This window comes from Arachis hypogaea, chromosome 8 (assembly GCF_003086295.3).
Source record: "Arachis hypogaea cultivar Tifrunner chromosome 8, arahy.Tifrunner.gnm2.J5K5, whole genome shotgun sequence".
In the NCBI taxonomy this organism is placed as follows: domain Eukaryota; kingdom Viridiplantae; phylum Streptophyta; class Magnoliopsida; order Fabales; family Fabaceae; genus Arachis; species Arachis hypogaea.
The window spans coordinates 4,337,446-4,350,140 of record NC_092043.1 but is presented as its reverse complement, the minus strand read 5'-3'; the positions used below and the strand labels follow the sequence as shown (position 1 = coordinate 4,350,140).

At 31.1% G+C, this 12,695-nt stretch overlaps 1 protein-coding gene across 1 annotated transcript; it reads right to left on the bottom strand.

Moving 5' to 3' along the window:
- Nucleotides 1–3,841: 3,841 nt before the first annotated feature.
- On the bottom strand, nt 3,842–12,244 carry LOC112705744 (fimbrin-2). Its single transcript, XM_025756674.3, has 14 exons — nt 11,732–12,244; nt 11,465–11,635; nt 10,248–10,492; nt 9,987–10,158; nt 9,616–9,654; nt 9,466–9,534; nt 9,156–9,272; nt 8,449–8,660; nt 7,706–7,861; nt 7,381–7,580; nt 6,959–7,116; nt 6,417–6,513; nt 5,885–5,976; nt 3,842–4,227 (listed from the first exon to the last, which is right to left on the bottom strand). Exons 1-14 carry the CDS (start codon nt 11,816–11,818, stop codon nt 4,048–4,050), a joined length of 1,995 nt encoding a protein of 664 aa, XP_025612459.1. The 5' UTR covers nt 11,819–12,244; the 3' UTR covers nt 3,842–4,047.
- Between the last annotated feature and the right edge of the window lie 451 nt (nt 12,245–12,695).

Below are 12,695 nucleotides of genomic sequence, written 5' to 3'. Positions count from 1 at the left end.
AGTTTCTAAACCAACAATAATCCTTTCATACAAAATTTGTTTGTCACAAGTACAAACCCCTAATAATCCTAATAACCGAAGTATTTAAACCTCGGATCGTTCTCCCTAGGAATTGCAACAAAGTATTCTTGTTATTGGTTATGAAGTATGTTTGGGGTTTTTGAGATAATAGATGAGAAATATAAATGACAAAGGGAATAAACTAACAACTAACAAAGCTCTTGGCAAGGTATAAGAACTAGAAGTCCTATCCTAGCTATCCTTATCAATTGCGATGAGAATTGTTCATTGCTCCCACCTAGTTGACCTCTAACCATGGAAGAAAGTCAAGTGGATGGATTAACTTGAGTTTGCAAGTCCTAGCCAACTCCCAAGGGAAAGACTAGCTTTAGTGGCATTCAAGTCAATTAGCAATCTCTAATTATCAATCAACAAGAGAGTTTGATAACTCAAGTATCACTAATTACGCTACCTGGGCCAAGAGGAACAAAATCTAATTCATAACTAAAAGAGGCATTTCATCAAGCACATAGAAGGCAATAAAGGTAAACAATATGAATTTCAAGAATTAAAGGAATCTATAACTACAAAAGCAAGAGATTAACAATAGAAAGGCAAAACAATTATGAAACAACAAAGAACTTACCAATTGCATTGAGAAGAAATATAGATCTACAAGAGAATTCATAAAGCAAAAGGAAAATTGAAGCAAGAGAAGAAGTAGATCTAGATCTAAGAGATTAACCTACACCTAATCCTAATTCAAGAGAGAAGAGAGAGCTTCTCTCTCTAGAAACTAACTCTAACTACTTCTCTAACTAAACTATGTCATAATGTGTGAAGTGATTCTAATGTGTTGACTCCCCCTTGAATTCTGCCTTAAATAGCCTCAGAAATAAGTTGGATCTGGGCCTGGGAAGCCCAGAATTTGCCCCCAGCGTTTTGCCTTTAAGTGAGTCACATGCGAGCATCGACGCGTACGCAGCATGTACGCGTACGCGTCTCTGGAGTTTCGCGATCCACGCGTATGCATCTAGTGCGCGCGCGCGTCCATGGGCGCATCCCAAATCCTTGATTTTCCATGATTTCTCCTCTTGCATGCTTTTCCTCTTCATCCCTTTGATCCATTCCTAACCTTCCCAATCTGAATTCACTAACAAACATATCAAGGCATCTAGTGAAATCAAAAGTGAATTAAATTTAGCTACTTAAGGCTTGAAAAGTATGTTTTCACACTTAAGAACAAATTAGGAGACAATCATGAAACCATGCTATTTCATTGAATAAATGTGGGTAAGATGTCATAAAATCCTCCAAATTAACCACACGATAAACCCTAAAAATGGAGTTTATTAGTGGCATGGTCCACCTCCAAGGTCCACCGACGACATGACAGTGACTGCTCCTCTCCCTCTATGTTGCGCTCTCTCCGCCTCTCCTCTACGAAGACAACGACGACGGCGACAGCGGCATCCAACCCCACCGGCGCCGTCACCTTTCTCTCTCTCTCTCTCCTCCTCTCTTTCTCACTCTTCGTGCTTCCCTTCTTCCTCTTTTCTCCTCCGCTGTTGCTGTGTGTGTTTTGTGTATGTTGAGTTTGTTGAAGGAGGAGGGTAGCGGCTAGGGTTTTGGGAAGAAGGGAGAGTATGTTTGAGTGTAATTAGGGTTAGGGTTAGAGTTTCAATTTGGAAATTTTGGGATTAATGTGGGTTTGTGTTAATTTTAATCAAATTAGGATATAGAGTATTAATTTGAAATTTAATTAAGCCCTAAAATTTACTTTAAAAATATCATTTGTTATATCAAATTACTAATTGGTTTTCAATCAGAACTCTAATTAAAAAATATAAGATAATATATTTAATTTTTTTTATTCATAAATCTTAAAGTATTAAATTACAAAAATATTAATTATTTAAACCAAATCATATAAAATTCTTATTATTTTATGACTATGAAGTTTTATAATTTAGATATAGAATATTATTCAATAATTATAAAATTAGATAAAATTTTAATTTAAATAATCAAAATTTCATTATTTTTAAATTTCTAAAATTTTAAATTGTAATAGAAAAACACTCAATAATTATAAAGTTGGTTAAAAATTCTAATTTAATTATCAAAACTTAATTTAATTACCTTTAATAAAATAATTTTGAAATTAAAATCTTTAACGAATAACTTAAATTGAAATTGATTCTTAATCAAATTTTCAAAAGTTTTGGGTGTACATTAGGCCTAATGTTATTTATTCCCATTAATTTTTCGACAATAATAGAATTCCTTATAGAATGTCAAGAGACAGTTACTTCTCTTACCTAATAATGACCTGATACTCTTATTGATTGAGATATATGCATCCTTAATCTGATATTAGGATCTTCCCTAATAACCTCTCTTACTTTTATATTTTCTAATTTTATTCTTTTATTATATCTTCTAAGATCCATTCTTTAGGAATTTTTTGTAATAACTCGTCATGTTGGAACTTTTTGAAATTTTGAACTATAGACCTTCGAGATAGCATGAATAATAATTATTTCATCTTTCGATGATTCTTTTTAGCTTTAAAGTTGTCATTTACTTTCATAATTTTATAATATATTCTATAAATTACTTTAAAAGAATCATATTTTTCTTTAATAATATTTTTTGGAGTCTTAATATATAATTTAAGAATTTCGAAGGTATATTTATTTTTCAAAAATACCAAACCATCATGAGAATCACTTTCTAATAGAGTAATTAAAGAATCTTTAAATTTTTAAAATTTTGTATCTCATAGGAGTATAGGACCATTAATTGGAGACATTGATTCCTAATCTAAAATTGGATTTAGCTGCTACCTAGATTAGCTTCGTATGGATAAAATTATAATCCTTTTTTTGGTATTCTCTTAACTTTGTTTTTTCTAATATATTTATAATATTATTATTACTTATTTCTTAGATAGTTGTATTTCAACATGTGTATCTTGTTATTTTTTTGTTCTCAAAAGACCTGTCTTTTACAAACCTCATTTTTACTTATGATTGATACAGACCAATTATGACACTTTTTTGCTAACTTTAACTCACTTATAAAGTCTTTAACAACCGAGACATTGTCCTTTATCAAAGATTCATGTTACGAGTCTATCTTAATTTACCAATGATTTTATTGCCGTTGTATAAGACTTACTACCAGGATCACTATCTGATCTGATCAACGTATAAATGACTCTCACCGCTATAATATTTTTGAAAATTAAAGGATTTCTGATATAGGCCAAAAAACTTTAGAAAATATTATCATAAATTTTAGTAACAGTTCAGTAGTAAAAGTATCTTAATAATGTAATTCTAAACTTTCACTTGGCTTTGATACCAACTATTTTCATAATTATAAGTACTAATAGAGAATCGAGCTAATGATGTTAAGAAATACTAATACTTGCAGATAATACAAAGCTTCCAAAAAAGAAAGACTAATAAGAGAATTGGTGATACTTAAAAGATAATACAAAATATAAGAGATTATAAGAGTGAACTCGTGTGTATATAATTAAAGGATATAAAAGAACAAAATTTTTTCGAATAAAAATTTAAAAATTAAGATATAATTATAGTGATTATTTTTTTGTATGTTTATAAAATTTATATTAGAGTATATTTTTTGTTTAATTATAATTTTTTATATATTATTATATAAGGATTCAGTTATTTCTATTGAATTATGATGAAACCACCAGTAAACTAAATTAAAATAATTGGATCACCGATTTCACTTTTAGAATTTTGTAGAAAACACACCCACTAACAACTCAATACTCCCCTCCCCCTCCGACCGAAAGAAAGTCTGCAGGACGTAGAAATATTTGGATTCCCTCCAACAATTGCTGTACCAAAATTTACTCTCCAACATTAGTTTTCCTAGTGTCATTGATCTTTTGATCAACTTGGGTTTCATTCCTGACCCCAAAAAAACCTTGGGTTTTGATATTATATTTTTATGGATCATATAACAATCATTTATCACAAAATGGTCATTATATTTACATGTACCCTAAACATTGTCTTCTGCTGATGAATCAGAAGCGGAGTCATCCACGGTGGAATTTGATGTAGTCTCCAATTGACTCCCAGTCTCACTGTCTGAATTTCCGCCTGCTCTTTCTTCATGAGGGTGCTTTAAGAACCAATACATTATACTAGCTGTTAATGTAAGGATCATCTTTTGATTCACCTGAACATGTTTACAAAATTAACGGGGCAACGGTTATGCATTACATAAACTTTAAATTTAATTCTAAACCACATTTATCAAATACTACTCCTTTATCATTTCCATAAAGAGGTTTGTTTCAACAATTTATTTTATCGATCATCGGATCACGTAAAAGATTCTTTTATAGAAATTAAGTAATAAGTTCTTATATTTGAATACGTAGTATCTTCTGTCAAAAGGAAAAAAAATACGTAGTAACAAAAATATTTCTTGCGTATTTTCAAATGTGAATTTCCCAATGTTTTTTCTTTTTTTGAAATAGTGAATTTCCCAATGTCATATATATGAGAACAACGGTTTATAATGAATGTGGCAAAAAAATATCAAAATATATTCAAAGACTAAATTAATTATCGAATAAAATCTCAAGGACCAAATTTATAATAATCAAAGATCATATTGTTACAGGACCTTTTTAAATTAGATAAGTCTAGTTTTATAACTAGTAATTAATGAAGGTAGAGAAGCAAATGAATACATTTAACAAGTTTCACCATATCAGAGCTCTTTTTTTTAAGGATAAATTTTGTTCGTCTTTTTTTTTTCTTTTATAAAAGGATAAATTCTTTTGTTTTCGGCAGCAAGAATTAATTCTAATAAGTCATAAAAACTCTAATATCATGTATAAAATTATTCATCTCGAAAGCTTAATATGTCATGTAACAACACAAATAATTATATATCTAAGTATTTAAAAATGTCTCCATTCTTTTTAGAAAATTTAAAAACTATAAATTTATTTCTTTGAGAAAATCATATTTCTTCCTCTATACCATTCATTTACCTTTTTTATTCTTAAAGGATCAAGTTTATGCTTGTTTCAAGAAAGAACATGATCATACATGATGTTTTTAAAGTAAAAAAGTCTCAATTTAGTCTCTTAATTTCTATCCGATAATTGATTTAGCTGCTGGATTTAACCTTGCTCAATTTTGTATCTAAGTTTTATAACTATAAATCAACCTTTTTGTCATTAGTGATAACGTATAATAACATTGCATTAAATTGCACTAAAGGTCATTTAATGGACTAAATTTAACATTTTTATTCAATTTCATTACGCCTACATCCTTTATAATAAATCACGTTTTGACACTAGTATTTTCTTAAAACTGAATACGCATTTTTTATTAATTAAAAAATAATTTAAAAACATAATTAATTAGTAATACTTATATTTTTATATGAATGTTAACTGCCAAAATTATTTAGTGTAAGAATAGTATTTTTCATCTTTATTTATATAAAATTTAAGAGACCAAATTAATATTTTTTATGGGGCTAAATTGATTTCAGCACGTTTATTATCATCTGAACTAGATTTTAAACTATCACGGTGAAAATTAACTACACACATAAACATTCTGTCAGGATATATAGATTAATGACGAGATGAACATCTTATATTGACGATTATAAAACTCAAGAAAACCAATTGCGTAAATTTAGGATTAAAACCAAACTGATTATCAAGTTAAAATTCATGACCAAATTGAGTCTTATTTATTTTTGTTGTTTTTATGTGACCTTGGTAATTTATTCCAGATTTGCCGCTTTGAAGATAAATGAAGAGGCTGGTGGAATTGTAGTAATAAAAATATAGATTCCGAACTACCTCAGTGATATCTTCAGGAAGCAGGAATATAGAACATCCAAGCTTTCTTGCAATACTGATGATGTAGGTGGCATTCATCTTTTTCTCCTGATCTGTGTAAGATAAACACGGGTAAACCAAGTATGAGACTATTATGTTCCCCTAAATTTTTGTTCAAAATAAACGCACACAAGTTTGCTAATGAAAGAGCAGATATGAATAATGGATTAATGATACATAAACCCATGCATGATGTTGGTGTCAACATTTTAACCATTCATTTTGTATGGAGATTGATGTGTGTACACTTGACGCCAAAAAAAAAAAATGGTTTGAAGAAACATAGTAGTTAAAATCTCAATCTAACTCTTAAAATCATCCAATATTATGATTTTAACTAAGTCAATTTTAACTAAAGTCAAACAATTTCATGTTTTACATACTTAATTTACTTTTTCTCTACCTAAAAAGTGTGAATGCCTTGAAAATCCGGAATTCTCGATGGAAGTATCAAATCTGCTACAAATCATGTTAAAAGGAAACGAAAACATACCGGTGACTCCTTTTGTCACGAGACCCCAATTTACAGCTCTGGTCTGTACAGCACTAAGAAGCTCAAGGAAAAAAATTCCATCCGATAAACTTTTATCCTGAAATGAGAGTTAATTACAACACTCAGAATAACTACCTAAAAAGAAAGAAATATATTAGTTAAAGATAATTATTTGCAACACACATTAATTAAAGTGATTGGGTTGTTTTGGTGTATAAATTATTTTTCTAATTTCAAACCCTAAACCTAAATCGTGCTGCCAATCCATCAGATTGCAAAAAATTATTAAAACTCATCAATAAAAAACAGTGACTGCCAATCAATGCACTAGTATCAGTATGGATCTAATGCTTTATTGCTTTTCAAGGCCTAAGTTCTGAACGGAATTTTTAAATAACTAATTCCAATCCTTGTATCGGATGAACTTCAAGAAGAGAAATTACTTCCATTGATAGCTTATTCACGTCCGGTTCGATATTCAAAACGTTGATCTTAGGCCTCAAAAAGTCAACAAGGACTATTTTGAAGTTTACTCCATGTACCTTAAAACTACCCATTTGCCTTTGACTTCCCGAGCTGCTCACTTTGATGTTTGCCCATTGTAGAATATCAGCATCAGTAATTTCCTTCCCATAAGAGTGAAATCTCAAGTTCTTCAGAAGTTGTAGAATATTGTATCGCATCAATTGCCACAAATAAGCTGCAGAGAAGATTAATAATATTTTATTAGACTTTAAACATTTAGTGTTTGGATAAAAAAAACAGACCTAGAAATTGATATAAAATATTTGTTTTTTATTCTATTTAATAGTAGTGTGGGATATTGACAGAAGATACAAAAAATTTCTGTAAGATAATTCTGCTCCATTTTCCTCATTCTTTCCAATTAAAAACTATAGTAATACAGTCTCTACCGTTTCTCATTCCATGCAAGATACAATCAACTGAGAAATCAGCAACGTACCTAGTATTAATTTTTTATATCCCTGCACAATGTCATTACCAGCAATGTTTACCAGCGAAAACTTAAGTTGTTTCCCTATTTTCACAACTTGGTTGCAGTTCTCGACTTTCTTAAATGGCATCTTAATAGGAGGCTTGTTGGCAATCTTCCAATTAACGATCCCAGGTGACACCTTATCAAGAGTCTCTAAGAGTACCCACCTGTAAATAAGCAGCACCCTCCGGCTTAAGAGATTAAAATCTCAGACAAAGATGAAGCAAATTTTGGGAGAAATCAACAATTGGGCTAAGGATGAGTTGTAGAACCAATTTTAGTGCTAACTCACCCGTTTCTGACATCCTCAAAGACATTGTTGATGTATGTTGAAATGCCAAGGCTATTCATCCAGAGGCGAAAGGCTCTCTCCTCTCTTGAGTCCTGTGTATCATCTGGCAGTGCTTCAAGCAGCGAATTCTGTCTTGTTTGGGTGGAAAGTCCATTCCTATAAGAAGATAGATAATTCAGTTACCGTGAATATATAGTTAAGGTGAAGACTCTAGAAAAACAATATACTTAGGCAATCAAGTTCATATTCAATATTGGTGCACAAAGACACTAAACGACATGATGAGCAAGGGCGCTTTGTATTCCTATTTGTGAAGTAATCAAATTTGATAGTTCAGCTAAACTTCGGGTGACAAGTTTAGAGGTTAATTGTGCCAAGAAATTAAGCTTGAAGAACAAACACCATAACTTTGGCTTTTACAATCCGGAAGTTTCCAGGAGCAAATGCAAAGTGTAAGTTAGTAAGCCATGTTTGGAAAGTGTCTTAACACAAAAAATGGCAATCAAACCAAAACAAATAAAAGTTGTGTCTATCTTTGTCACCATTGTCCCCATTTTACAGGTGAATAGAAAATTGAGTAAATTTTAATTTGTTGGAGACATTTTGCCCATTTTGATATGGATCTAATACATGTCTGTGTCTCTGTCACAAGCCAAACAGAAGAATACGAGAGTCATCGACAATATAAGATTTGAAGCATTTTGAACTTCTGATATATCGCTTAAGAGAAAGAATAGTATCACCTGTGCTGGAAAATATGTGCAACAAAGGCAAGGTTAAGATTTGGGGAACCTTCCACTATATCTCTTGCAGTCAAGTATCGTTTGCAACCCATCTTATCTGCATGTTCAAGCACTAACTTTGCTCTTTCGAAAGGATTTTTAACTGCCAATGTGGAAGGATTTGTGTATTCAGGTGCAAGAACATTTAGAAGATGAGCATAAGCCTCAGCATCCTGCAAGGGAATATCAATATATGTTCAAATGCCTATTACACAACTTTTGTATTTCCACTTTATTGTTTGAACCCTAATAAAGAAACCAAAAATCAAGAATTGATAATTGTTAGATCCTTATTTATTAAATAATTTATAACGTAAATGTTTCATTCTGTACTATTTAATATCGTCTGGAGAACAAAATAAATGTTTAATGGTGTTTTATTAACATGTAAGAACAGCATATGTTAACCAATAAAAGTTAAGAGAAGTCATAGATGTTATTATAGAGATTTGATTTGATTTGATAAATGTTTTATCACTTTAACTAATCTAAGACCACTGGTTAAGTACCAAAGTATTTATCACCTTAACTAATCCCAAATTGGTATACGAATAAGATTTTATTCTACTTCAGTGACGCTAAAACTTATGGTGGAAAGAAAATAGTTTTTAAGCATCCCAGCCAAAGGAAAGCATGACTAGATTGTGATTTCAAAAATTACTAGTTACCTTAACATCAGAGGAGAAATTTGTGACAATCTTCTTGTACCCTGCTTTCTTCAAATGGAAATTCATCCACCTTAACAAGATCTTTTCTGGTGGAAGATTCATCAGCTCTTCCATTTCCTGTTGATTTATGGTGGTTACGATGCCATAAAATTAAAGTTAACACTTTTATACTATTTAACAACGCTTTTTAATTTAAAAAACTAAAAGAAAATGTATTACCAAGATGTAAAAAAAAAAAGTGTGACTTTAATTTTAACAATACGTGCATAGTCATCGCCATAGGCACCATAGACGCTACCATGAGTATTACCTTACTATCATCGACCAGCTCCACAAGCTGAGGAGTTTTCTTTAGGTTCAGGTCTGCCAATAATTGTATCTGTTTAGCAGTTAGCACACCGACACCAATAAGAATCTCAAAAATCAGAGGTTATGAGTAACATTCTAGTGATCATTTTACCTTAATAATCTGCGAAATCAATCCAAGCACCAGATGACGCTGAAACGAAACAAAAATTAAGTTGAATAGAAAGAATATCCCAACAGTAAAACAGAAGATGGAATTATTTCTCTTAGGAAATTTCTAGTCCTCTTATTTGAACATTTGAGCTCATAATTTGGCTGAAAGGATGCTGCTTTGAAGCTTGAGCTATGATTAAACACAATCAAGCAAGTGTATACTAAATCCAGTTAAATACATCTGTGACAAAGAAAAATAAAGGCTTTGATTTTGAACATAATCTATTAAGTTATTCCAAAAAATTACATGTCAATGATAATGCTACCTTCATATATATGTGAAAACTAGAAAGGTATACAATTCAAACATACCCTTCCTTCGATTAAGTCTTGAGTGCCAATGTTGACTACAGTACATCCTATTGCTTTAGCAGAGTTGAGACAAAGCGTGTGGTTTTCATTTCTTTCCCATGGATTAAGTAATCTTTTGGTATTGATTGTGCGTTCATCAATCGTCCCCGGAACTGCCACATTAATAAGCTTACTGCAATAAATGTTAATTTGCATTAGCAACCAAAGCCATTGCCAGAGAAAGTAAAATGTAAGATACGGAAGAAAGTAAGCTTATACTACCAAAGAAGAACACCATCTTTCGCAATTTCAAAGAGGTCATTGGTGGAAGGATCTATAGGAAGGTATTTTTTGAGGAACTCATCTCCTCCAAGAAGATAGTTATTTATATGTGCAACATATGATGCCTTCTCAGATTCACTTATTGTGTGAAGTAATGTGGTGGTAGCAGCCTTCAGGAATGCTGAGGAGTTCTTCGCAGTACTTCCAGTTCTTGAACTTGCAAAAGTTTGTAGTTTTAAGTAAACCTGCCATCATTATAACACTATCATCTGTTATCACTCAAACAAAACTTTGTCGCAGCCATGCTAATGTGTACTAAGCCTCATTTGAGGTTAATTTTGGTGTACCATATCAAGTTTTTACACGGTAATCCTATATGTGTTTATATATATTTATGTATAAACATATATGTAGTGTAATTTATTTTCAATGCGTATTTATATTCTAACATGTAAATATGGTTACAGTTCTCTCATTTTCTTTTGTTGGTGCATTTTCGGTTTTCAATTTATAACTCCAGTTTTAGAATCTTTGTGCATTGAAAGTCAAACTAACTCTAAGACTCTTCTAAGTGAGTTTCTAATAAAGGGAGTGGATCCTCTCCAGTAGAAAAAAAATTGGATGATATCTACTAGAAGATCTCACCTTTCATTGCATTCTCTCTCTCATTTATTTCTGGTCTCACTTATAAAATTAAAGGTGGAAGATTACACTTTATTCCCTCCACTGACAAAAAAAATGGAGAGGATCCATTTCCTAATAAATGATCTTAGTTAAGTAATTGTTTTAAACTATCTTTTGAAAAAATAAAAATAATTTAATGTTTGAATATTACATGTAAAAATATATTTTTTTTAATTTATCAAATAGATCTAGATACAATAATATAAACATATTTTTTCTTTATCTATTAGATTAAAATATCTTTTTTTAAGTATAAAAAACTTTTTTTAAAAAAATGAGAATAATAGTTTTTAAAAAAATCTTTTTGATTTTTCATGTGAATTCAGTTTCTTTAATTTCTTACATTTTCTGAGTCTCCCAATTCCGAGACATACAAAATGAACGGATATGAAAGATTGGGAGAGATCAGGAAAATGATAGAACTAAAACGCGATCTGTTGTGTGGATATAGTTCTTCTAATCAAAAATAAATAAATAAAGGATTTTATACTTGAAAGGATTACACTGAATCCAGTTCAATAATAACAAGATACCTTGAGAAACAACTCAAAGTCGACATCATCGTCAGTGTTGGGATACAAATTGTTGAGGTAAGATGCTCTCTCTTCCTCACTTAGATTTTCTCCCACAACTTTCATCCTTGACATCTTGGACGCTAAGTCGCCAATAGTGAGCCTCCCATTCTCCCTCCGCATGCTTACAAACTGCCCCCACATCCACAAACAATCATTAGAAAATAATCAATGATGCGATGAAGAAAGCGATACTCAAAACATTTACAACAAAGCATGAAAACTTACTTGGGATTTTAAGCTGCGAAGCTCCACCTGAGTGAACTGGTTTTGGAGCCATGGATCTGAAACAAGAATGCCCCAATGACTAGACATGTTATTTATTTATTTATTTGAATTAGTTTCTTTTGGTTCTCCTGTTTTATGATCCTTCCTAATGCAAAAGAATTATAGGGGCGATGAGAGATCAGAACTCGGAAGAAAAAGCAGCCTATGTATCTGATCTATTTTTTCTCTTACTAGCTTTCGCTTTCCCTTTACCATTTCTCTTAATATCCATTAAGCTTATTAAAAAGTAGGAACGGGTAGGAGAGTGTGTTAGAAAAGAAGGCAGAAGAAGAACAAACACTTTGGGACAGGGAAGAGCTGTCACATTTCAAAGTTGTTTAGGAGAGAGAGAGAAAATTCAAATTATTGCAACAAGGTCCTTGTACACTAAGTCCTAACTTCTAAGTTCCTTGTAACACTGGCGAGGGGCCCCTTTGTTGCCGTTAGAGAAATAAGACATTAATTTCAAAGTTTAATCCCGTGTCTTTTTTTAATTCATTTAAGCTCTCGTAATCTCAAGAACCAAAAAAATAAAAAAATAAAAAACTCTCGTAATCTCAAAACTCAAGTGTTATTATCGGCAGTTGTTAATTTATTGTATTACGGGACTTGATTAACGGGTATTAAAGAAAAAACATATAAAAAGGAGGAGTTTTGAAGTTCTAAATTATATTTAACATAAATTTTTATATTGTCTGTACAATTCTTTTATTTTGTAATCTTCTCAAGTGTTATATAAGCCCCAAATTCTTAAAATAATATTACAACTCGGCTGTCTTCATTAATCAACCAGTAGAACTATACATTGCAAAAAAAGCCAAAAACAGTAAATTTTTGCCCGTTAATCCTCTAAGTAATTTTTTAGTTGAATATTAAAATTGTTTTTGAGATTCTAATTATATCATTTATTTCTCTGAAATAGTTA